At 40.2% G+C, this 26,775-nt stretch overlaps 1 protein-coding gene across 2 annotated transcripts in view; it reads left to right on the top strand.

The window, feature by feature from the left end:
• The window catches only part of EPHA3 (EPH receptor A3), a 176,217-nt gene that overhangs the window by 106,038 nt on the left and 43,404 nt on the right, over window positions 1-26,775 (top strand). For both annotated transcript variants that reach the window (XM_071433815.1, XM_071433814.1), the window contains exons 4-6: window positions 7,588-7,743; window positions 8,230-8,565; window positions 20,939-21,063. In XM_071433815.1, the coding sequence (XP_071289916.1) occupies window positions 7,588-7,743; window positions 8,230-8,565; window positions 20,939-21,063 (617 nt within the window). The remainder of the gene's footprint in view (window positions 1-7,587; window positions 7,744-8,229; window positions 8,566-20,938; window positions 21,064-26,775) is intronic.

The raw sequence follows: 26,775 nt of genomic DNA, 5'->3' as shown, positions 1-26,775 counted from the left end.
GATGCAGCCATTAAGTGGCATTAACAGCATCACTAGCAAAGCAATGGCTGTTTCCTGTACATTACTACAAATTACAGCTATTTTTGATACCCTAAATTATATCCCAGATTTAATGACAATGGCTTAAACCTTAGGGATTTTTTCCTACAGGTATAAGTGCCTGCCATTGCAGCAGCATTTCTCTTCTTGAGAGCTTCCCTTTCCCAGCACCAGTTCTCAGTGACTTCAAGAAGTAATAAGTCAGTGGTTGGCAGTGAAAGTAGCACTGAGTAAGGCACAGACACAATTTCAGCTTCAATTTTAGCTTTTCAGCTCCTGTGAGTGCTTAAAAATGTGAACTTTGGTTTTGGTTTGGGTTTTTTTTGGTTGGTTGGTTGTGTTTTAGAAGGGAGGACAGTAAAGTATCTCCAGTGTTTGCTTCCTAAACTTTATGTTCCTCTGGCCATGTCTTGCCTCCAGTGGTTGAATTCAAAAGTGTGGTGAAATTGGGAAAAAGAACTAACTTTGAGGTACGAGAATTTGTGGGAAATGAATGTACAGACATTCTAGTCACTGGCCATTAACTGAGCCATTCTATTTTTATTTTATCAGCATCTAGTATATTTAGTGTTGTGAAATTGTCATGTTTAAGCCCAGCTGACAACTAAGCCACTCACTCCCTCTCCCCTCATAGGATGTGGGAGGGAATCAAAGGAGTAAAGTGAGGAAACTTGTGAGTTGAGAGGACAGTTTAATAGGGAAAACAAATGCTACATACAAGGAAAATAAAACAAGGAATTGATTCCCCACTCTCCATCAGCAGGCAGGTGTTCAGCCATCCCCAGGAAAGGTGGGATGGAACATCCCTTTGGCCAAACTGGGTCAGCTGTCCCAGATGTGTCCCCTCCCAAATCCCTGTGCACCCCCAGCCCACTCAGAAAAGACCTTGACACTGTGTGAGTGCTGCTCAGCAGTAAAAAATAAAAACTTGCTTGAATTATCAACAGTGTTTTCAGTACAAATGCAGAACACGGCCTCATAGCAGCTACTATGAAAAAAAATTAATCCTACCCCGGCCAAAAGCAGCATTAGGAATAGATTGTCTTTTTTATGTCAGTGGGCTGCTTGTGACAGGTAACGAATTAACAGCTCAAGAAACCCAAGTCCTCTCTTTTTTACCAACAAAATAAGTTCAGCAAGGGTGTGAAGAACACAAGCTTCCCCCACACTGCTCGAGCAATGTGCCTCAACCCTGACCTGAGAGCAAATCTCTGAGGGAAAAGGCGTTTGTTAAATTTCTTTTCCAATTAATTTGACAGCTCTGCTGAGACTCCTAACAAAAGTACTAATTCATGCAAATTGCAGTAGTGGACCTGTGTCATCAGGGAGCTGGGCTGAGCTCTCTGAAACATCACACAGGCCACCAGGCAGCATTTTGATGAGAAGGTGACACTGGGTTTGGAGCCTATTCTGCATTAATTTTCTCCCAGGGACAGCAAAAGATTCCTGAATGTGCTAACAGAGGTGGGAAGTTGCAAAAGAATATTCAGCCTCAGTAAATGCATCATCGTCTTCCCTCCATCCCTGAGAGAAAATTTATACCTTTTATATGTCTGAATTACTGTCTTGATCTGGGATCTGTGCATTGACTGGGAGAGATGTTCCATGGATTGCTCAAAATAAAAAACAAAACCCAAAACAAAGCAAAGGCCCAAACGTGTTTGAGAGCAAGATATAATCTGTGGTCCAATATATAAATCAATTGGTTTCATCAGACATGTCATGGGAAAAATAAGAACATTTTCCACTGTATAAATGACAGTGTAGAAACAGATGGGTATGATCAAAGGATCAGAAGATATTCCTGTAAAAGCTGATGGAAAAGTTTGTCTTTGTTCATCACAGAGAAGATAAGCTCATGATAGATCTTTGTAAGATGAGGAATGTCTTTGAGAGGACACATCAAGAGCAGCTGGTTTTCCTGTCATGTAATAAAAACCAAGGGGACATTGATTTGGTGAAAAAAGTAACAAATTTGAAGGTAAATTGAAGGAAAGATGAATTTTTGTACTTCACATCAACTACCTAAACTGGAAGAGAATGCATTGTGACCAATAATTTGCAAAAAAACCCCAAATACTGGATAGTCTACATGAAGGGCAGTACAATTATGGTTAACGTAACTATCTTTGTTAAAAAATAAATGAACACGTATCTCTAACCCTATATTTCCAGGTTTCTGAAATAGTACTTGAGTTGTATGTGGGAGGGTGAAATAATTTATATGGCAATTTATAAACATGGGTTTATTAAATTCCTGTTTAAGGAATACCTGTTTAAGTGATACCTGTTTTAAAGGTTTAAATACCTGTTTAAGTGATCACTAAGATTTCTTTCCCCCAAAACTGACTGCAGACAAGCCACAATGCCTGACACATTTTGAGACCAGGTGCTTGCTTGCCCACAAGTGAGAACCTCTTTGCTGTAAAGAGGTTTTAGGTCTGTTTTAGGTCTGCAATCTTTGACATCGCACTGTAAACAAAGCTGCTGGCAGCAATCCTGGCTGAAATGCACTGCACAAAAAGAGACACAGAAGCCCTGCAAGGCACAACATGCAGCTATTACAGACTTTGGTTTTTTGTGGTTGAAAGGTGCAGTGTTGTTCCCTCAGGACAGTGCTATCTCTTATGTACATATAATTAATATGTCTGCCAGTAATAGTTATTAAACAAAGGAACAGGAATTGTTTCTGCTCAATGGCTTGACCTGGGAGTAAAGCCAATTTAAGAAGCATCTGATTAAAATATGTTAAGGTCACAGATCACTATAAAATATGAAGCAGGGAGGAAAAAGGCAGAAATTTACTCATGAGGAAGATTAAATGCTACTGATTTTTTTTTTTTTTGTGTGCTAGCAGCAGCTTTCAGGTGTAAAAAATGAAAAGTGCTAATTCTGAGGAGTGTTTTCCTAGAGACATTTCAGTGTCACATTGCACTGAGTACTTGCTCCATGCATATCTCATGGATGATGAAAGAATACAGATACTAAGATCATTTGTGAATTTTAATTTCTTCAACAGACAGAATGGAATCCTACAGGCAAGGAGAGAAAGTCAATATCCTTACCTCTTTCTGGGGATATTTTTACAGTAGTGGTAATGGGGTCCAATCACAAGAAGAGCTTTTATCCCTCATTAGAGCCTTTCTCAATCTTATTTTTCTCTTCCCTCAGGTGCTAGCAGAATAGCCCATCACAGAGAAAGCCTGTTCTGCATGTACAGCAATAGCCCTTAGTTTGAGAGCTGCTTACTTAAGTGGTGTCCCTTTATTCAGGTCTGATGACAAAAATTGTGCATGAAGTTCCGTGGAAATATGAATCAAAAATACAGTCTAATTTTTAGAAGTCTTTTTGGGCTGAGTTGGTGTTCAAGAAGTTACAGAGAGGCTCAGGAGAGATAGAGGATGCTACAGACATAAGAATGCTATAGAATTTATGGCTTTTCAAATAGTGATAAACAAGCAGAGCTGCTGAAGGTGGTTTCATTGCTCTGAGGGGTTTTGAAGGAAATCTAGTTTATAAAATTTGCTGGTGAATGGAGTGCCATTGTGAAAAAAAAAGGGAAAAGCTGTTTAACACTTTCAAAAGGAACTGGAGAACAGTTCAAAGATTCAAGGCTGTGTGTGGGCATTGGGATGAGACAGTAGCATTTTAAGGAAAGACTGGACACAACCCAGTGCCATGGTCTCATTGACATGGTGATGGGAAGTGATAAATTGGACTTGATGGTCTCAGAGGTCTTTTCCAACCTAATTGATTCTGTGATTCCCTTCCCAACACACCTGCCCAGCCAAAGGTCATCCTGTGATGACCAGGTCCAGCTTCAGGAATTTGTACCTGTTAAAACACAAGCAAATCTATGTCCCTGCAGGGACTGGAGGATTTTCTCAAAATCCTGGAAGTGAAGAATGGGTTCTGATATAAGAAATAAAATACTGATTAGTTCAATTAACTCACCTGCTGCTGCTCAGGTGACAGTGGGAATAGTTTGCAAAGCCCCTCTAAGAGTGGCCACTTCCATGGGGAATGCTTCCCTGTCCTGGCACAGGAGGTTTGTCCTGAGTTGCTCTCATTGGTCTCATTAGTGCACACTCTGAGGATGTGTTACCTGTGAGCTGCACAGGTTTGTAGTTGAATTCCCTTCTTGGTAAATGCTGTGCCTTAAAGCCTCAGTGACATTTCACCCCTGGGCCATTTTAATGAGGAGCAGAGGAACAAAGAGAGGAAAGGATCAATGGGTGGGTGCTGGTCAGCCATGCCATGGATGTGTAATCCACTTCCAGCCCGTTGTGGTACTCCGGCCCTGCCTAAAAAGCACAAAAAGCAGATCTCCTGCAGGGCTGGGCAGTGCCAGGCAGTTTCTAAATGAAGTTTCCCTGACCTTGTGCAGGAGATGGGCCCTGTCAAGCCTGGAGTGCTGGGGCTGGGATATCCCCAGTGCAGGCTCCACTTGTTCCTTGGTGTTTACAGCTGGGAATTGCTGAGATTGCTCTGTGTGCAGGAGGCTGCAGGACCTGAATGCTAAAATGTTCCTATTTGCTAACAGATTTATGTTTTAATTTAAAATTAATTCCAGTTTAAATTAATAATTTAACCCTTAATTAGGAGCATGTTTTCATCCCAAGCAGATTAGTCAGGCTGAGGCAAAATTCACTTTGCTGTAGAAAAGACAACCACATTCCTTTAATCAGTAGCTACCAGAGATTGCTGCATGCATTTGTTTTCCTCTCAGTGAATTAACTTTCCCTGCTCTCTGTTTCTGAGACAGACTCATCAGTTAGAGCTCAAGGAAGTTCATTTTCACACAGTAGCAAGGACAACCAGAGTCCTGAAATTCTGACTTAACAGGTGCCTCAATAAAGTCATCCTGGCACCACACCCAAACAAAAGAGACTGAAATCAGAATAAATGCAGTTTTAGAATGCTGCAGTTGGGAGTTATCACAGGAGTCACCAGAGCCAACAGGCTTGAGGAGATCTTCCTAAAAAAGCAAAACCAGCCAGCCTTGCTGTTCTGTTTATATCACATATGTAGAAGCTCACAAAATTTCCTTGACTCTTAGTGTGCTAACAGTTTTTTTCTTCCTGGCCCATTGCATCTACTTTCTCCTGCATTGTTCCCCATTGTGAGGAAAAGAAAAAATTCTTAGTTTTTGCAAAAAATTGTTGAGTAAAAGCAACTGCTGTTCACAGCTGGTTTCCATGCTAAAATTAGAGATTCTGTGAAGAATTCCTATGCTAATTCCTATGATTTTGTTCAACCTAATTGAAACCAAAGCCATGATAGTTGCCTCAAAAAGTCAAAGCTTCTTTTATCAGTACATGTAATCCAATTTGTCTGACAGAGAAATTAATACCTTTTGAAGGAACTTTATTTTTTCTCTCATATATCAGAATTTTAAAAGAGTGATTAGGAAAGGAATAATTATAGTAAGTACATTGACAATATTTTTCATTGGCACCTCCAGTTCTGAGCTTCAGTTTCAAGTGTAAATGCTTTTTTTTTTTTTCTCCTTTGGGCTGCAGTTGTGAGTAATCTGAAATTGTTCTGATAGATAAAGACAGAAAGTGCAAGACAGCCTGGGGGGAAGACATAAGATTGGGATGCCCTTGCTAGGGCACATTGGGACAGCAGGAATCTGACTGGCTCACCCCCCCACTGACCATCACCACCTTTTCTTAAATGAGGTCCATGAGTTTTCACCTGAGGGAAGAAAGAGACATTGATTAATGGAGCAGTTTCTCTTCTTCACCCCTCTAAATCTGTCTACTTCTAACACAAGCTTGCTTACTGATTCATTGCTTTTATTAAAATACTGGTGGTAGGGTCTTTCTTTTTTGTCATTGCATTAAACTAGCATATGTATTTATTATAAATTTCTACTGTATAGAATCATAAATACATCATTGTCTTGTAAATATAAAAGTGTCCCTTCAAGCTGGTTAAGCAAAACCATTGGAGTTTAGTATCTGGTAGCAAGTTTCCATGAGAAGTTTTGGTGGAAGTTATCTGTATTAATGAGGGAGCTGAAGTGTGATATTTATTCCTTATTGTGTTTGCTTAGTTATTACTGCTGGTAAGAAGGGGATTGGCTCTTTTCTGCCTGGCTTGCTGTCTCAGGGCTGGGAACAGAAGCAGTAAAGTCACTGGAGGTTCCTCTGTCAGCCAGAGGGGCTTGCTCCAGGTGCCTCATGGGGCAGCACATGGTAGGGAATGGCATTTGAGTCGTGAAAGGCTGCAAAAATAACAGCTACACAAAAAAAAAAAAAAACAAAAACAAAAAAAAACCAAATCCAGTTGTTTCCTGCTGCATTTCCTCCTAGTGAAGGGGTGTAAGAAGGACTTAGGTTTCCTTTATTTCTTCCAATTAAATTAAAATCCCCAAACCCCCTGGCAGCCTTTGAGGAGAAGTGCAAGCTGGATGGGCTGTGCCAGGTCGGGCAGGTCCGTGCTGCTCACACAAGGTCACTTTTAGCAGTTCTGCTATTCTTTAGCAATTTTTACAATTCTGCTGTAACAGATTGTCTGCTGGGGCCGTGACTCAGAGGCTCAGACTCTGGGATGTTTTCTCAGGGCTTGCAGGAGAGAACTTGGAGCAGGAGCTGTCTTTGGCAGCTGCTTTGCTGCAGCCTGGAAGTTTGAGGGAGCAGCTGCAGCCAAGCACTTCCATTTGCCAAGGTTGGGAAGAGCTGGAGGGTGGCTGAGATTGGCAGTTCCCTGTGAAACCCTTCGTGCTCCTCCTGCTGTCCCTTGTTGGAGGAGGCTGTCTCTTTTTGAGATGTTTCAGAGAAGAGCAGGGTAGTTGTTCTCTCACCATTGACCAGAGCATTTCACTCAGGTGTTCACCATCAGGAGCTAACCAACAAATCTACCTTGCCCAGGTCTTTATTTAGGTTTTGGTGATAGAAAATAACCTCCCTCCTCTATCACTTTAAAAGCTGCTGGGATATCTGTTCAGAGCTTTTTCCCTCCTCAGGCTGCCTTCTGCTAACCCAAAAAAATCTTTCTTATACAGGTCATGCAAGTTCCTGATAGTGTCAGAAGCAGCTCATTGGCATGATCATTCAAAAATGGAAAAGATCTTTCTCTGTTCAGGTTATTTTCTTGGTTTTGGCTTGCTTGCTCCTGACCTGATGAACTGAAGAGACGTAGTTTACAATCAGTGTGCCCTTGTAAGAAAATGTTAGCAGCAGAGAGAGGATAAAGTTAGTTTCTTATGCAGGGTAGGGCCAAAGTTTTGGTAAATTAAGCAGAAGAGAAGGAAAAGGAGTGAAGTTCTCAAAATGAAGCATAGAAAATGTTTCTTCTTAGTGGTTGAATACACAGTTTTGTTTTCCAGGGAAAATTAAATGCAAATCCAAACTGATGCATGAACTCCATTCTACCAAGACGTTTTATTTCTGTCAGCTCTGATTATGAGAAAAATCTGTAATTTTAGACCGTAAATGTCTGCAAACTGTGATCCACATATGGGTAGGTTCCAGGGCAGTAGTCACATGTTAGAATCAAGATGCCCATGGAATTTAAAACTCTGTCCCTGTTACTTTGCAGCCTGTCGAGCTGGGTTCTACAAAGCCTCTGCTGGCAATGTGAAGTGTGCCAAATGCCCCCCTCACAGCTCCACCTACGAAGATGCATCTCTGAACTGCAGGTGTGAAAAGAATTACTTTCGCTCTGAGAAAGACCCTCCATCCATGGCTTGCACCAGTGAGTAGCTCATTCTGCTCGGGGCTGTCATTCTTGCTGCTCCATCTGTCCCTCCACAACAGCTCGCCTGCTTGCTTCCTCTCATGTCCCACTGCAGTCAGCCATCCACTCCCTCTCGTGTCTTCTTGAGTGTTGGACAGGCTGCTGGAAATTGGTGGGCTGGGTTTGTTTCTTTTCTTATTTCATTTTCTCCTTCTTGTACCCTGTCAGACTTGAGAAAGAGAAGTAGGATTTTTTTATTGCTACCAGTACTCAGCCCTCAATTCTGAACTGCACCCTGAGGGAAGTCTCTATTTATAAGAAAACGTGGTTCTTGTTAGCCTAGGTCGGTAATCTAGTGAAATATTGCAGGAGTCTCCACAGGAAATAACCAGAAGAGTTTGGTTATTAATTTTTTTTTTTACTTTTATATTTCTGTGCCCTCGTTACTCCCATTTTGGAGCACCCTTAGGGAGAAAATCTCACTCCCTGCTTTCCCTTTCCCAGGACCACCCTCTGCCCCGAGAAACGTCATCTCCAACATCAACGAGACCTCCGTCATCCTGGACTGGAGCTGGCCCCTGGACACGGGGGGCAGGAAGGACGTCACCTTCAACATCGTCTGCAAGAAGTGCTCGGGGGGCGGCCGGCTGTGCGAGCCCTGCAGCGACAACGTGCGCTTCCTGCCGCGCCAGAGCGGCCTCACCAACACCACCGTCACCGTGGTGGACCTGCTGGCACACACCAACTACACCTTCGAGATCGATGCGCTCAACGGCGTCTCTGACCTGAGCACCCTCTCCAGGCAGTTTGCTGCTGTCAGCATCACCACCAACCAGGCTGGTGAGTCTCCCTCTGCTTACTTTCCTTTGAAGCTGCTGGGGTTTGTGCACCTATTGTGTTTGTGGCGTTCCCAGCTGAAGGAAGGAATGATGAATCTGACTCCATGTGGTATTTTCAGGGTCCCCTGTCATGGGGAGGAAAGATGAATCTGGCTCCATGTTCTTAGAAGGCTTATATTATACTATACCATATTACACTATAGTATAGTATACTATATTATATTATACTATATTATATGATATTATGCTATACTAAAACTACACTAAAGAATAGAGAAAGGATACTTACAGGAGGCTTAACAAAATACTCATGAAACACTTGTGACTCCTTCCAGAGTCCCGACACAGCTGGACAGTGATTTGTCATTAAGTGAAAACAATTCACATGAAATCAGTCAAACAACCACCTGTTGGATAAACCATCTCCAAACCACATTCCAAAGTAGCAAAACACAAGAGGAGCAAATGAGATATATTGTTTTCCTTTTTCTCTGAGGCTTCTCAGCTTCCCAGGAGAAGAAATCCTGGCGAAGGGATTTTTCCAAAAAATGACAGTGATAACTCCATGTTCTCAGAAGGCTAATTTATTATTTATGATACTATATTATGTTAAAGAGTACTAAATTAAACTATACTAAAAAATACAGAAAGGATGCTTAGAGAATGCTAAAAAGATAATAATGCAAACTCGTGACTCTTTCCAGAGTCCTGACACAGCTTGGCACTGATTGGCCAAAGAGTGAAAAGAACTCACACAGAATCCAATGAAACAATCACCTGTGGGTAAACAATCTCCAAACACATTCCAAAGGAGCAAAACACAGGAGAAGCAAATGAGATAAGAATTGTTTTCCTTTTTCTCTGAGGCTTCTCAGCTTCCCAGGGGAAAAATCCTGGGTGAAGGGATTTTTCAGAGAATGTGAATGCCACAGGCACCTTTGTTTCCTCTCCCTGATTTGCAGGATTTGCTCTGTGCCAGGGTGACTAATTGTCTTGGATATTCCTGTAAAAGTAAAAGTAGAAACAAACCCAGTGTGTGTTTCTGTCAAAGAACCTGGCAGCATGACTGTTATGATTAACTCCCAGTTCCCAGTTAATAGTCTCTAATAGCAGGCTCACATGATTCCTTAGCCAGATTGTGTTTTATTAATAAAACCAGATTTTAATAAAACACTCATTTCAATAATCTCCAACGTAAATTACTGTAGTAATCTTAGTGATTAATTTTGATTAAATAGAAGTGAAAAAAGGCTTTGATGTTAGATGCATAAAAAGCTAACATTAAATTAGAGAGGTTGAAAACACAGCTTTTATTTTTTTTTTCTTTACTCCTTTACAAGTTGTCTCACCAACTCTGAATTATTGCCAACATGATGGGGGTGTGGAGCTGAATACCGAATTAGATCGTGGTGTCACAGTTGATGGGGTACAAAAGGGCTGCTCTCCTTCTGTGGAGACTTATTAAAGCCTTTGAGGCCCTGCATGAGCGTGGCAGTGTGCCGTGGCTGTTGGATCAGAGCCTTTGTCATCACTGCTCTGTTCTGCCATTTGCTTCTCATTTGACATGGCTCCATTTATCTGAAAGTTGTGAAGAATCTAGACTCTTCCCTGGCATTTGGTTGGGTGTGAAATTTTTAGGAGCAATGTGTGCCAGTGAAGAGAGAGACTAGATGCTGTAATTTCTGTGCTTGTGCTCCATGCAGCTTCCATCAGGAGGCTTTGTACAGAAAACATGCATGTGTTCAGTAAGCTTCCTCCCACGCCCTCCCATCCCACACCATGTCCCCAAAATACTTCCAGTTCTGTCTTCCTGAAACCACAGACAAGTTCACATTGTTCTGAGTAGGCATCCTCCTGGTAGGCTGTGTTATTGCAATGTTTTTCACTGCAGAGGGTGTATGTTTTCTCCTTAAATCACAGATCAGCTGCAGTGGGAGGCATAAAAATGTGAGAACAGGCTATTTCCTGACCCTAGTCACTACATTTCCCAGTGCTTTGGGGGGCTCTCTAACTGTGCAGTAGGCAGACAGAGGTGAATCCACCCAATTCAGCCCTGGAACCTGCATTTTATGTCCATTCAATTTGTTCCTGTTATAGTTCATTATTTTGGATTTTCAGATCAGTGACTTGGAGTGTCCTTGTTGAGTTGCCCTCTTTTCTCCTGTTTCTCTGATCAAAGGTGTTGCCTTTCAGCCTGTTCATCAGCACAGGAGTTAGAAATGACCTGAGGACAGTCCACAAAAAAATAAACTGTCCAGGATCAGGGAAGTTCTTTCTCTGCAGAGGCCTCTTGCTTTGTAGCGTGCTTCCCTAGGGCCCAGAGCTGCTGCCTTTGTACTGCATGGTGGATTTTGATTTTGGTGTGGAACACACAGTACCTGGGATGTGGCAAAGTCAAAAGCATTTCTGGCAGTAGCAGCTCTGTTCATTGTAACCCACAGGCTGCTTAAGCAGTTAATTTTCTGCTTTTTTGCATGGCCCATTTTTTCTTTATGTATATTTAGCTGATGTGGGTTAGTACAGGCTTAATTGTGCTATCTCTTGATCATGCCAATTGGTTTACGGTATTAGAATTCCCTTAGAAACTCTGCAAGTTGTTAAAATTAGACCTTAAGTATGTATATAAGCAGTCTCTTAAAGTATAATTACAAAAACATAATTGCATTCCCTCATTGGTCAGATCACAAAAGGGATATATCAGAAGCACATTTTTAGATCTGTAAGGTCTAGAATGCTGTCCCAAGAGAGCTTTTCTACAGCTTTATCCTTAATTCCCACATACCATATCCAAATGGGTCTGGGTTGCTGTGAGGGGTAACAAATCCAGGTTAGACCAGAGGGGCCATGATGCAGAGCAAGCAGAAGGAACAAAATGAAAACCCTGTAGAGGGTAGATGGGAACAAGAGGGTCAATTCTATGACCCTCTTTCTGCAACAGCATTTTCCTGGCAGCTGCTCCACATCAATCTGAATATTCTGTCTCAAAACACCAACTTTGCTTGTGCATCTTCCTGAACTCTTACCCCTTCCATTATTTAGTGATGATCATGCTTCCAGCAAAATTATTATTAACATCAAATTTTTGATGTTAATAATAGCTAAATTTTCTGTATTTTCCTACTCTACTCATGCCAATCCCCAAATATTTTCCTTTTTTTCCCCCTAATATCTCAGTTCTTTATTTCATTGATGATAAAATAGATTGTTTTCTTTTGATCACCAAAAGCACACTGTAAGAGCTTTAAATGGAGCTTAGTTCTTAAGGACTTCAGGCCTTTTAACCCAAGGTCTCTACAGTGCAGCTGCAAAAGTTGGTAGCAACTAAATTCAGCTACAATAAGGCAATGTCAGCACTAAACCAATTCCAAAGAGTTTTGCGCTGTCACATCTCCTGGCATCAGCAGAGGAAGAAATGGGATGTGTTGTAACAAGAGACTTCTTCAAATTCTGTCCTCAGCTCACCACAGCTCTTCCACACAATTCAGGCAGGATGCAGATAGGTGCCAAAAATGAATAGATTGGGGAATAAAGAGAAATCTCTGCAGAGGAAACATAGAAGGCTTTTTGTGGGCTAAATTTCGGCTAGAAATGTCAGTTTTTTCCTAATTGTAGAAAGTGATTATGCTTCTCAATTGAAAGACTAAAAGTGCCTAACCCTGAGGTTTGGCCTCTCCACAGATCAGTTGTGCACCTGCAAAATTTTGATTCCTTTCTCTGTCAGAGACTTTTCCTAGAGGAAGTTTAGAGAGCAAACACCCCTGCATCCAAACTGAGGCATCCTATGCAAAGCTACATTATAAATAATAACAAAACCCCAGATCTACTTTATATCACCTCAAGCTTCCCTTGACAAGCAGTAGTTTGATTATCTAGAGTCTCTTATCTTTTATATTTCTAAAAGCCAGGAGGCAGAGCAACCAATGTAACTTATTTAATCATCTTGCCTAATCACTGAACCCAGGCATGAAAAGCCATAGGAAATCAGTTTGTTTAAGGAGAAGGTAACCAGTAAGGCACTACAAATTTTTACAAGAGGCCAGAATGAAAATAGTTTTAAAAATAACCTTTTGAAGAAAAGTAAGGTAGAGATAGAGAAATTAGGATCATTAGGAGTGTTGGAGGGTTTGCACTATCTTGATCTTCCTGTGCCGTTTAAAATTCCAAGCCATATATTAATTTCAGCTTGGAGGGATAAACATTTACAATGGAGAAAGAACCAGTCAATTTTTCAGTCCTGTTTTAAGTAGAGACTTCTGTGGCTCCTTGGAAGGCTTGTTAAAACCTCCTCAGAACCAGAATTTTATTTGCCTGAAATCTCTGGCTTCAAGGGAATAAGTTCAGCCCCAAGCTTTGTTTCAGTGTATGTATTTGATTATTTGCAGGTACTTTGATGCTATTTATGTGCTCAGCCTGCACTGCACTGTCTTCAGCAGCTCACAAATGATGTGTGATGCTCCCTGTTTAAATAAAATCCATATTTAGAGAGGGTTGTGTGCACTTTACAACCTATATCCCAAGGCAAGTCCCTTAAGTAGATCTGTCTTCTAAGAGAGACAATTTGAGTGAGGCACAGATGTTTGGGGGATGATATATTTCTTTCTTTCCCTATGGCCCTTATAAAAAGGACAAGAAGATAGACTTATTAAAAGTGAGCTAATGACATGATGTAGGGAGTCTCTGGTTCACTGACTGTTATTACAGCTGTGCCCCATTACGTTCTGAATACCTAGGACATGCTTGTTTTCCTGAATGACATTTATCTTTTGAGTTTCAAACATTCCTGGCATAAATAAAGATTTTACGCTCTTCAAATGTGTTTTACAGTTCAGCCCAGAGGCTATTCGAGGATCATTTTAACTCAATAAAACTCCTTTAGGGATATAAAAGGGAAGTGTTTTTAACAATGTCACTCCATGCATAGGCTGTTATTAGCTGGAGATGTTCTGCCTGCAAAGTCTTTGATCCCTTTTCCCCCTGAACGTCAAGGAAGCTCTGCCAAGGCTTCAAAGTCTGTGACACACACTGGGCTCTTCAGTCCTCATGTGAACGCTCCTGACCTGACAGAAAGTTCACAGGTGAAGTTTGTGGCTCAGAGAGTTTTTCCTTTTTCAGAGCTTTTAGTTGGTTTTTCCACAGATCGCGGTGAGATTTTATTCAGCAGTCACTGGATGATGGTTTTCTTTGCTTGCTTCTGTTAGTCTTCCTTATTTAATATCTTAGTTTGGTACAAGAGTAAAAATGAAGGAATGCAGGTAAGCAGGATGCTTAGTCCTCTGTTAAATAATAAACCTTAGACTTGTGTCTCTCTCTGTTATCTGTGCTGGCATTCTCAGTAATCACTGAGGGAAATTGTGTTCCTCTTGATTGTAAACACAGCTATCAATTTGCTTTCTGAAGCAATTCCCTCTAGGCAATTTGCAAACTGGGGAGAGATGGGGAAAATTGTTCCTTTAGGTTTGGGGACTGTTCCTGCAATGGGAATTGTGAATGTAATACGTGTCAACTTCTACAGCAAAAAGAGTCTTTTTTTAGCATTCCTTTTAGTAAACTATATCTCTGTGTATATTAAATAAATGTTTTAAAGGAAACAAAAATATTAAATCATCTCCAAATCCAAAAGCATGTGAAAGTTGTCAGCACCTTTCAAGTCTTTTCTGTTTGAGGTTCTTTTTTCCTGATGAACCTCCACAGAAGCAGCTGCTCCAAATGACAGGGCAAGAAGTTTGAGAAATCTTTTCTTGTTCTGAGTAGGTGGAAAATACTTACTGACAGACCAGTTCAGGAGCTCTTGGTGATTACATAAAAGGAGAGAAAGTATTTTGTATCATAAATGTACTTATTTGAGGGCAATTGTCCTCTCCAGTTTTGGATAATGGCTTTTTCAGAGATCATTCTTAAGTATATTCTTACATTGTGCATGGGGTTTCTCTGGTTGAGGAAATAATCAAATGATCACAGAAAGGGAAAGCCTGCTCAGCACCTGAATGTTGATGTTGCGAGCATGGTGAATAAATTCTTCTTTCTGAACACTTCACTCCAGGAAATGTGAGGCTCTAAAATCCTCTAAGGTAATGTAACAAAGGGGTAGGGAAGGCAAAGAAAAACTGTTTATTTAAACTGATAGGGTCTTAACACATTCAGTGAAAAATATGAACTATTGCAAAACTCCCACCATCACCACCTCAACAGAGAGCAGAAAGAATAACATTTGTGTTGTGAGTACCTTTGGGATGGATCCTTATGAAAGCATATCCAGCATTTGTCTCCTCTCTGAAATAACAACTGGGAATGCCACAGCACCATAATTTCCAGTTTCTGAAGTGAGTGCCTTGTGCAGCCTGATCCTCCCCAAATGGACATGGCATTTCTATGACTTATTATACATGTGTTTAACACATGAGCAAATCAAACCTTTTGCTTGCTCTGGGGAAGGCATTTGCTATCTCTTTTAATAAAAGGAGGGAGAAGCACGAACACGATTGCCCTACGCTTAATGACGTTTTCTTTTAATTTAGAATTTATTTGTAAAAGTGAGAAATGATCTCTGATAATCACTTGTCCAGTGACAGCTGCTGCCCAGAAGGTTGCCTTTCTGTGCACTTGAGAGGGAAATCAAGCAGCTGCCTTTTGGTGTAATTCCTGCTGAAGCTGCTTGTTTCCCCATTTCCAGTTCCCTGCAGTCTTTCTTCTTCAGCACCTGTGAAATGCCTGCAGCCACTCTGGAGTCTGTAACCGCAGGCTGGAGCCTTTCACAGATGCATTTGGGCACTTCTGCCATAATGCAGGCACTCATCCATCAGAACAGCCATGAACAAACCACTTTTTAATTTCTTTCTGTTTCTGGGAGAAATGTGCCCAGCTTTGTTTCATCCAATGGCAGCCTGCTTGAGTTTGCCTTTGAAGTTTCGTCCTGTTTCTTTCATTCCACGTTTTGACGTGTGTAAATGTGGTCTTGATAGTCCTTCTCCCAGAAACTGTGAGCCTTTTCACCCCCTTCCTTATGATGGAACCCTACCAGGATCCAGCCTGGGGCTGGTGTGAGGGGCTTTTTGCTGATGTGGGATGAGTGGAAGGAACGTCACCTTCAGGCTGATGGTCATCTAGTGATGTTACAGAATCAGGTGACATGTTACAGCCCAGGTCTTAAAAACAGATGGAGCCTGCTCCAGCTCAAGGAAAAGGTGCAGGAGGAAAAACAAAGGCACTGTGCTGGTTTAACTACGTGTCCTGGAGATTAAAGGGCAAAGGGCTGTGCCTGCACGTGCCTTGAAGTGGTAGGGAGTTGTATCTGGAGGAGCAGAGGGGAGGGTTTAGCAGGTTTCCAAAGAGTTGTTAAAGTGGGACTGTTTCCTCCTCCTCCTCCTGCCTCCTGGGAGGCACCTGGGGACCTTCTTGGAATGTGCCCCTGGGATGGGGCTTGCTTGCTTCAGCACAATCCTGTAGCAGTGCTTAACAGAGAAAGTGAATAGGAGTGCAGCCAGAGGAGGTTGAAAACAGGACAGGTCCTGCTTTCTGTGAGCAGGCTTCTCTCATAAACCCCTTCGACACTAATCCACAGAATAGATGCTGGAGGTGTTAAAGATTCCAAGTAAAAGCACAGCTGTTCACAGACTTCGTGTTAGTGTGACCATGTCGTGGAAGTGTGACATCATTACACGGATTTGTGAGTCAGTGTTTGTGACTCTTACAAATTGCATAGTGGAATTGATGGATAAACCTAGAGATAAAATGTTGGTTCTCAAAAAACCCAGATGCTGGGTGGTTTTGCATTAGGCCTAATCCAAATGTGTGGGTGGAGCATTATGAGCAGTGCCAGAGCCAGCACCATGGTGAGTTCTCTCCTGTCCTGACTGTGGATGTGGCTCCAGTGTCCCAGAGAAACTCTCTTCAAGTGAGAGATCAGTTTGTTCATTCAAACACTGATATTTCTACTTTAAATTGCATGATAGTTTTGTGGTTTGGATGCTGGTCCTCTAAGACTGGCAGATTTAGTTTGGAGTCCCAGTGGATCCTACTTTGGATCAGAGAATGCAGATTTAATTTTCAGGTTATGATCTTTATTTACTGCTCTTGTTCCACATTGCCTCCTGGGGGTATCATAGACATTAAAGAAAATTTATAGGTTATATCAGATTACAGTATTATGATTAGATAATAAAAGCATCAATTTTCTAAAGAAAGAAAAAGGAACAAACCTTCCCTTTTTTCAGCAGGGCAGAAGTTGAAAATTGAGTGGAGCAGTCAATTCTGCTTGGTCACCGTCTTTCCAGCATAGTTTGGAATATCCTAGGCAAAGCATATTTTACTCTTGTTTGCAAGCAAAAGCTGGAAGTGAGCTGTGAGTCATTTTAGAATTAAATCCTTTCCTAACATTTAATTTGTGACCTAGAAACCTAAGCCAGAAACAATAGGACTCTAAATGTTTCAGCAGTTGTACACATGTGCCTTCGCAGAGTTAATACTGAGTTCTCCCTGTCACAGGACAGGGAATTTTCTTTCAGTGCATTTATACATCTGTAAGCCAGTCACATATGAAAACAATAACCAAGGAATAAGGAAAAAGTCAATAAGGAAATTTATATATAGCTGCTATTAAACTGGAGGAAAACAAATCATCTGTTGGGGTCACTTTCAGTGGGAAATCAATTTGAGCAGAGTTTTATTGTCGTCTCTGCAGATCCTTCATGTTATTTGCTTGCACCTTTAATAGTCATGACTGAGGAGGTTTTTACACTTGAGCCCGAGCTCCCTGAATCATTGTGTTTGTTACCTTTTCAACATCCACATTCCCAGTTGTCACAAATGCTACCTAACAACAGCGAGCGCTCAAAGTACATTTCCCCTCTTAGCTCCAGGGAGTTTTCAAGGTTCCTGTTAAGTGCTCAAAGCAGTTAGGCTGCAGTGCCAGACAAATTCGAACCATGTGAAGTGTAAAAATGCCTCTCTGTGCATTGCATGGGACTGCTGAGACTAAAACTCTTCATATATGTCCACACAAGCCTAAAGTTAGTCATAAAAATCCAGTTCCTATTCAAGTGAAGAAGTTGAGTGCTAATACATTAATCAAAATATCAATAAAAATGTAAATACCTAGCGGCATACAAGACATGGGATTAATTAAAAAATCACTGAAACATCTTCTTAGTCTAAAAAAGTACTCTCCTTAAGTTTTACCTTTTGGTGCAAGTTTTCTAAATGGTCAACCAATTTAACCTTTGCATTCCTGTTGATACTATCATATAGTTTTTAAAATTTCAATTGATCCAAAAAAGCTTGAAAATGTCTCATTGTTTGCTAACCCAGTTGTTTTGTCAGTGAGAGCTGCAGATTTAAGATAGAAATTTAATTTTTAATTTTCAGTTTAAGATAGAAAAGTAATGGAAATTTGATGATAAATGGCCATTCTAAATACCATGTATTTCTCTTCCTTTTTTGTATTCCTGATTTTGAATTCCATCTCGTCCTATTGTGGTTATTTAATTCTCTTTAGGAAACTCTTGATTCTCTCTCCCTCATATGGAAGACTAAAGTCTAAGCATTGTTGCACATGGTGATGTCTTCACTGTTTATTGGTTTATAATGTTAACTGCCTTTACTTTGATTTTTCTCTTTGCTGCATTTTCAGACACTTCCAATTGAATAGTGAAATACAGTAACTGAGCTGCTCTGATGTTACAAAATAGAAATTAAGGCTGACTTCTGTTTAGACAGTATTTAGAACAGAGCTTATTAAGTTTTACATTGTATTCTGGGCATGTGTACAACAAGAAATTAATTAATTAAATGGTCCAAATGTCAGGTTATTTCTCCAAATTATAGCCCAGCCCTGGGTTGGGGCCATATTCAGTCTACCTTAACTCTTACTGTATCTTAAATTCATTGATTGTAGTAGATTTAAGCATAAACTTAGAAGTTATCTGAACAAGGTATTTTCTTTAATTGGGTTCAAGCCTTCTAGCACTTTTCAAACTCACCTATCTAACAGGTATAGCAAAAAAAAAGAAACAACCCCAAAAGAATGCATTAAAATTTAAAACTGTGACAGTCCAGCTTGTCATTGACCAGCAAAGAAAGGTTTTGGGCTGGGAATTTTTTCCATTTTCTCTCACCTTGGTGTGGGATTAAAGGTGGCTGAAACACTATGTTCCCTTGATTATTTATCTCCCCTCCATGAGCCCATGCAGTGGGACTCTGGTTCTTCCAGACACTCTGGATGTCTCATTTCTGAGCAGCTTTGGGAACCCTGGGGATTAGGGAAGGTATATGAATGTTTTATAATGTTATTGATAACTGCAGACCAGATGTTTTCCAATAAACTGCTGTGAGATAAGTTACTGGTAGCATCTGCAGAGATGTGTGCAAATGAGCTCAAAATAATTAATACTGTGTTAGGAGAAAGCTTGTTTTTAAAAGTTTGTCTGTGTTGGAGCATGCAAGATTGTTTCAGCTTGCCCTGAGAATCTTTTAGAGCAAAATTACCATAATTTATTAGGGGAAAAGCCATTTCTGTTAATCATATATTAATTATTCATAAAATCAGTATTAATTTTACCTTAATGGGAAGTGTTACCAGCTGGGTACTGGGCTTGATAATCTATTCATGTACCAAAAAAAAAAGAAAGAAGAAAAAAAGAGGGATAAATAGCTTGACTTAAAAAGAAGACATAAAAATGACTTAGGAGAGCATAAAAGCAGCAAGTATGGATATATGAGTTCCCATGGAGCTGGCTACAGCAGGGAAGTTCAGCCTGCTAAGCACTTTGTGTTTTGGCTCTGACACTGGTTTGTGGCATTCAAGTGGAATTGCTGAAGGATGTTTGTTTCACACAAATCCTGTGTGCTTCTCCCAAATTTATTTTAGGAATTTAAATTCAGGATAAATTCCTCCTGCTGGAAGAAAAGAAAAAAATATTGCCATTTTTAAAATTTTGTGAACCATGTGAAATGTGAAAATGCTGTTCAGAGGATATGTTCAGCCTGGAATGAACATGAAAAAGTGGATCCTCCACTGCGTTAAAGGAGGATTTCAATACTTAGATTATGACTCAGGACTAGAAAGTATATTTTGCTGGAAGTTCAGCAAAATCAAAAGCAGAACGAATTTTCAGAAATTCATTTTAATTAAAACCTTTCTTTTTCTTTCATTTTCTTCTCTTTTTAATTTTTTTTTTTCTCCTGACTACTAAAGTTCTTTTGCAAAAAATGAAAACCCAATTAAAAAGGGCATTGGCTGAAGCAGGCAAATTGTAATGCCTGTAAAGTGCAGCTAGTTTTATATGAACAATAAAAGCTTCAGAGGATTCAGCCGATACTAAATTGTTGAGATCAGCTCTAGAGCCTTTTTATTAGGACAGCAAATGTTGAACTTATAAACAGATTTTATTTACGTGTTAAGATAAAAGGCTGTTTATTAGAAAAAAATTTTTTTTGAAATGACAGTTACAACCTCCAGTGTGTGATCTGTAAAGTACAATCTGATGAATTTTAGCCAAAGCCATGGAAGAGAAGCATTTGGAGTGGGAAGTCAACCCAAAAGAAACAAAACAAAATAATTTTTAAAAATTGAACGGCTTTCAGTGAGTCCAGGAAACCCAGACCGGGTCTTGGAACAACTTATGGATCTGGGTGGTCTAAAATTGAACCAATGTTCAAGAATCTTAAGTAATTATTATTTTTTTATGTGTGTGTTTAACATTGATACTATTTCCACGTTGTGGGTGGTGTGTGAACCTATGGTATGCATTCAGTTGTCATGCCTAACCCTGATCAATGCACATAAAAAAATTATGCTATTTTGCAGTTTAGATTTTCCTTTTTTTTTCATTTTCATTTTCAACGAAATGTGGTGAAAAGTGAAGTGTGTATGGGAGCAATTTTCATCTGGAGAACTTACCAAATAATGATGCCAAAGAGGCTGAATTGTGCTGATGGTTATTCCCAGCCATGAGTACCAGGAGCTCCTTGTACTTTAATGCATCCCAGCACTCTTTTAGACTTTCTTATCAAAATGTTAGGAAAGTCTAAAGTCAGAGTTCTGCAGTCTGGTAATGATAATACCTCAGCATTATAACAAACAGGTACTGCTGCTATTTTGCTCCGTATTTCCCACTGAATATATTTCATTGCTAACACTGTAGTAGCAGATCAAAACCATCTGCTGCCTTGCCACCAGTCCTCCTCCAGTGGAGGAGAAAATCTCAGCTTGTTTTCCATGAGGCCAGGGTGCTCCAAGGCAGGAGTACCACGGCTGCAATCCAGCTGCTGCTGTCGGTGCAGAGTGGATTAAATGGAAACCTCACTCTTTGCCAAGAGCTGGAACAGAGATAAACTCAGTTTGCTTCTCTCCCTCCCCTCTCCCCCTGCCCCCTCTGCAGCTCCATCCCCCATCACAGTCATAAGGAAGGACAGGACGTCCAGGAACAGCGTGTCCCTCTCCTGGCAGGAGCCTGAGCATCCCAACGGGATCATCTTGGACTACGAGGTCAAATACTACGAAAAGGTGGGAAGGTCAAAGGGGAGGGGTTTGCTCAGCAGTGCTGGGATGAAATCATTGCATCTTGCCTGTGTTAAGGGTTCAGAAACACTCAGGTTTGTACTCAACCTGCCTCAACAGCACTGAGTGTTGGAACTGCTCGGTTTTTGGTGAAGAGAACATCAGGAAATACAAAGTGAAATCATTGTGTTATCTACCAAGTTCACAGAATTCACAGAATGACTAGGTTAAAAGAGACCTTCAAGATCTCTTGATCCTTGACTCTTGATCTCTTCAAGACCATCAAGTCCAACCCAGCCCCAACACCTCAACTAAACCCTGGCACCCAGTGCCACATCCAGGCTTTGTTAAAGACACCCAGGGATGGTGACTCCATCACCTCCCCAGGGAGGCCATTCCAGAACTTTATCACTCTTTCTGTGAAAAACCTTTTCCTGATATCCAGCCTGTATTTCCCTTGGTGCAGCTTGAGGCTGTGTGCTCTGGTTGTGTCAGTGCTGCCTGGAGAAAGAGCCCAGCCCCACCTGAGCACAGGCACCTTTCAGGAGCTGTGCAGAGTGATGAGGGCACCCCTGAGTCTCCTTTTCTGCAGGCTGAACACCCCCAGCTCCCTCAGTTGTTCCTCATAGGGAATCCCCAAGCACATCAAACAAACACAAAGTAATGCAGTCAATATGTAATTCCTTTATTTTCTTATTTTCTCAACTAAAATTTTCTGATTATGGTGTTCTATCATGCTGTCAGTGTCCATCCATTTACCCACATGCTGGTGGCACTTCCCTGTAGCATTAGAATCTTTTACATCAAAATTATTTGGAAAATGTTGGCTGGCCTACTGGGATGGTTTGCACTATGAAAGTTGTTTTTATAAATAACTGAATTATTCAGAAATTGCAAGCAAATTACTACAAATGAAAGAAAATCTACCTTCTCCTTTTTATTGAAATTTTCTTTTAGTTCCAACTATTTATTTAGACATCCTATAGAGATCTATATTTACAAAAAAAGTCTTTTTAATAGAATGTTTTTAGGAGGTCTTACTGGTAGAATTGAAAAGACCATAAATTGCCATAGAGATTGAGGAGTGTGGTCTTAGCCATTTTTTAATAGATCTATTGATAGCTCTATTTGATATATTGCTCCTGGAATTAACAAACTTTGAAAAAAATGCCAGAATTCTGGTTTAATTGAGCATTTGCTAACAGTCTTCATATCTAATAATCAGGCTTGTATTTCATACATACCAGTGAAGATGTAGTGATAATATCCTCTAAGAAATGCTGTTAAAAATACTCCATGAGTATTCAGTTAATCTTTAGAAACTTTTTTTTCATGAAGCTTTGGAGTGGGACAATGTGGTGTTGGTAGCTCATGCTGCCAACATGAAGAAAGATGGATCAGAAGGCTGGATGATGAAAAAATTTTTCCCAAATTTATGTAGTCTGATTTTGGGAAGATTTTTTTTTGCTGAGCACTTGAACCTTCAAAGACCTTGGTAAAAAATCTAAACATACCATGTGCTGGTGATAATGGGGGAAAAAGAAATCATCCAAAACATTTCAACTCAGTGTCACTTAATGGAGCAGCATCTGTGGACTTCCACATTGTTTTGGTTTTTTTTTTTTTTATTTCAATTGGGACAGGATCCATTTCAGTCATCCCCAGGAAAGCAGGGCTCCATCACAAGTAACAGGGACTTGGAAGATGAATGCCAACACTCTAAATATCCCCTCTTTCCTCTTCTATCCCAGCCTTACAAGCTGAGCATGGTGCCACATGGGATGGGATATCCGTGTGCTCAGCTGGGCTCAGCTGTCCTGGCTCTGTCACCTCCCAAATCCTTGTTCACCCCCAGCTTCCTCTTAGGAAAGGTGTAAGAGGCCTTGACACTGCAACCACTGCTCAGCAATGGCAAAAATATCTCTGTATTATCAAACCTGTCCGTTTTCAGTGCAATTCCCAAAGCAACAGCTGGATATTGTGAAGAAAATTAATTCTACTGCAGCCAAAAACAGCACAGGTGATCTCTTGGGTTTTACTTGCCCCAAAGGGAGAGATTTTTTCCCCCACTGTGCACATTCAGGTAATTTTAATTAAATCAGCAATAAATTTTATTTGTGTTGGTTTGGGATGTTTTGATTATCTTTCTGCACCAAAATTGGGGTTTTCTGTTCAAGAAAATTGCCATGCAGTGCTGTTTTATGCACAGACAGAGCACACAGCTCCTATTCCCACCGGGTGTATCCACTCTCAGGGAGCACTTGGTTGTCAGAAGACAGCTTTATAAGACAAGCCTCCAGTCTTAGGGGGCTGATCTTGCACATGTGTTTCTCCCCTTTGAAGTCTGTGATCAAGAGTTCATATGCACCAGACAGTTTTCTTAAACCAGGGAGCCAAGTGCTTGACAATGGGAGCCAGACCATTTAGAGCAAAAGGCTTTTAAAAAGCCAACCTTTCTGGCACCAGCGTTTTTAATGTGTGTTCTGCAGGCCCTTGGGGAGTCAGAAGCCTATTCCTCAGGGTTTATGAGGGGAAAAAAAATTAAAAAGCAAATCTCTTGTCAGAAGACTTGAATCTATGTATTTTTAAGCTATAGGTTCAAAACTAATTCTCTGATAAACTTACCTGGGACCAGAGTGCAGAATTGTAACTCTTCATTCCTCCACCAAACACCTTTGAAAGATGCTGCTTTTCAGTCTGGGATTCCTGAGCTTGTTACCTTCCCTCCTCTTTTAAAAGGAGAGGTTTCTTTTCAAACTGGTCCGGTCCATTTGATTTTCTGCTTCACAAATCATCTTGGTTGTGCTCACCAGAAAATCCACTGCTGTTAAGTGAAAATAAACCCTTCAGAGTTACCAAATCTGGGTATTTCTCCTGACAAGTCATACCTGATTGCTGGTAGATGGTTTATGTTCAGCCATCCTTTTTCATCCTGCCTGTTTTCACTTGATATGTCTTTTGTAATCTCTTAGAAATTAAAAAACAGAGCATTAATAGAGCAATGCAGGTCAGCCCAATTCTGTCATACATCTTGTTCGTGGCATTATTTTGCTAAGCTGGTCTTAAGGTATTTAGGATATTACCAGATATTTGGAATAAAAAATACAAGGTCATGTATATAAATTATAATATCTTGTAGTTTTTTCTCATGGATTATTGTCATAAAATATGTGAAATATATTCAGTTTCTCAAGGGCAGTTAATTGACCTGCTCATTTGGGGTTTTTTCACCAGTTATTGGCTTTTTGTAGCTGAAAGAGCAGAGTTTTATATGTGTCTAAAGAAATTAGTAGCTACAGCTTTAGGAAGCTATTTCAACTGTTTGGAATTAACCAGAATGGCCTGGGTTGGAAAGGAACTTTATAAGATCATCCATGACCCTCTGCTATAGGCAGGGATAATTTCCACTATCCAGGTTGTCCAAAGCCCCATCCAACCAGGCTTTGAGCACTTCATAGCATGATGAACTGAGTGGCAGTTTTTCAGAACCAGTATTTGGAATAGAATTGTATTTTTCAAAAAAAATACAATTTAGAGTTTTATTATGAAGCCCCAGTCAATATTTATTCAAAACATTTAAAAGACACAAAATCTTCTTTCAGAGGGAGACCATATGGAATTTTTAGGCATTTATTTTATGGTAAGGCATAACATTTTATGTTAAGTTAATAGTACTAAATGACACCTCAGTTTAGTTCATCCATATAATGCTGTGCTGAATTTTAAGTGTCTCATCCATCAAAGTGCATAAATAACAAAGCCATGTTTTTCCTTTGCACAAGCCTTATTCTTGCCTCCTCCTTGTCCTTGTTCACATAATCATGTTCTCTTGAAGGAGTTTCTTGTCATGTGAAGGTACGGAAGAAAGCCATCTCTTAAACACCACTCATAAACTATTAATTGTTGCAACTGAAGATGTGGCTTACAATTAAATCACATACTCTATTAAGATGGAGTCTTCTGCAAACAATGAATGAAATTCAGCTGCAGGCTCAGGTTGCTAAAATAGATTTGCTTTTGCCATCATAGGAATTGTGTGATCAGTGGTTACAGCCAGCACAGAACTCTGCACTTTGAGGCTGAAAACTGCTTTATATTCAAATGCACTTTGTTGCTTTTGAACTCTAATTATTCTGGCTTTAAGTGCAGGTAGACCATGAATACACCACAAGACTTGTAGGAAATGTCATATCCATGCAGAGCTCACTTCTGGCAATAAGGAAATCTGTATCAGGAGTGTGGCCTCCTCCTAGAAATGTGTACTCAAGTTTTGGCCTCTCAAGTGCACATGAAGCTGATGGAAAAATATTTTCCTTCTATAATATAAGCACTTTCTGTGCTTATCTGGAAAAGGGCAAACCATTCACCCTTCCTGGTATCAATTTAAAATGTCTCCAAAATATGATTTTTGTAAAACAAAGTGTAAAATTATAAAATGTCATTTGCAAATGAGACCCTAACAGCAGTAGGATTTGCTTCCCAGCAAAGGTTGTGTCTGATAAACTATGTAGAAATATTCAGGAAGAAATTGCTTTGTGCATCCAAGTTCAAATTTATCCTCCGAGTGTTTGGTTGAAGTTCTGCTTGGCAAGGACGGACTCTCCTTTTTGTGTATTCCTTCTGCTTATGGCAGCCCTAGTCTTGTATCTCTGAAGTTTTGCTTTATCCCCAGGAAAGATAAACTTGGGCTTTTATGTGGTGTTGCACTGATTTGATTACTACTAACATAAAAAATGACTTACAAAATATGTGTGTAAAAAGCTTCCCATAAACTGAGATACCATGACATCCTCCATACCATTGTTTTAAAGGTTTATTTTCCAAGTTCCAATGTGGATTATTAACAGACAGGGCCATGACTGTATTTTCCCTTGCACGTATGTATCTGCACCAGAAGGAAATGTTTGCATTTCATAAAAGCAGCCTGAAGCAAGATCAAAATGAATGTCCAGTCATAGCATACACAAAAGATGTTGTGTTTTAAAGACAAGATTATTATGTCTTTGAAATTAAAATAGTTGCCAACATCTAACTGAATGATGAGATAAGGAAAGCCTGCAAATTATAATACTAGGCCTTTGTTAGTTCAAAAATAAATAATTTTACACAAGTCTGTTAGCACTTTACAGTGTCTTCCTGTAAATTTGCTCCTGTGAATTTAGAACAGAGAACTTTTTAAAGAAGTATTGGGAAACTCTGAGGAGGTCCAATGCTGATTTCCTTTTTATTTTTACTGTGCAGAGAACATGGGCCATGGTCAACATTTTTATAGTCATTTTTTGAAGACTGGGTCCAGCTCACCCTATCTGAGGTTTAGATTCTGGATGGTAACTTTTAGGCACTTAGCTGCTTTTTCTGTTTTCTTAATTTTTTTTCCTTTTTTCCTTTCATTGTGATTTCTCATGGGCATAATGTTGAATACTACATGGAGATCCTGGCAATTTTCCTAAACATGGTGTAAATGTTTCTGTTTCTGTATATCAAAGTACTGCCAAGAACAGGGCACTTAGGCTTCTTTAGCACCAAAGTGAGCAGTTTCTGATGTTCACCTACTAACCTAGAATATCCTGACTCTATTCCTGCAGACAGCAGAGCAAACACACTAAAACAACTCCAGTCACTTGAACTTTACACCTGGAGGTGAAATGGCAATGAGTGTGTTGGGTGTTTTCCAGCCCCTGAGCTCGTGCATTGGCACTGCAGAGCTGTCAGAGTGAA

The sequence above is a fragment of the Agelaius tricolor genome, unplaced genomic scaffold (genome assembly GCF_023055355.1).
Source record: "Agelaius tricolor isolate 1412-34295 unplaced genomic scaffold, bAgeTri1.0.p SCAF_9, whole genome shotgun sequence".
Taxonomy (NCBI): Eukaryota; Metazoa; Chordata; class Aves; order Passeriformes; family Icteridae; genus Agelaius; species Agelaius tricolor.
Note: the sequence above shows the minus strand (reverse complement) of the source record. Positions and strands in the feature narration are given on the sequence as shown.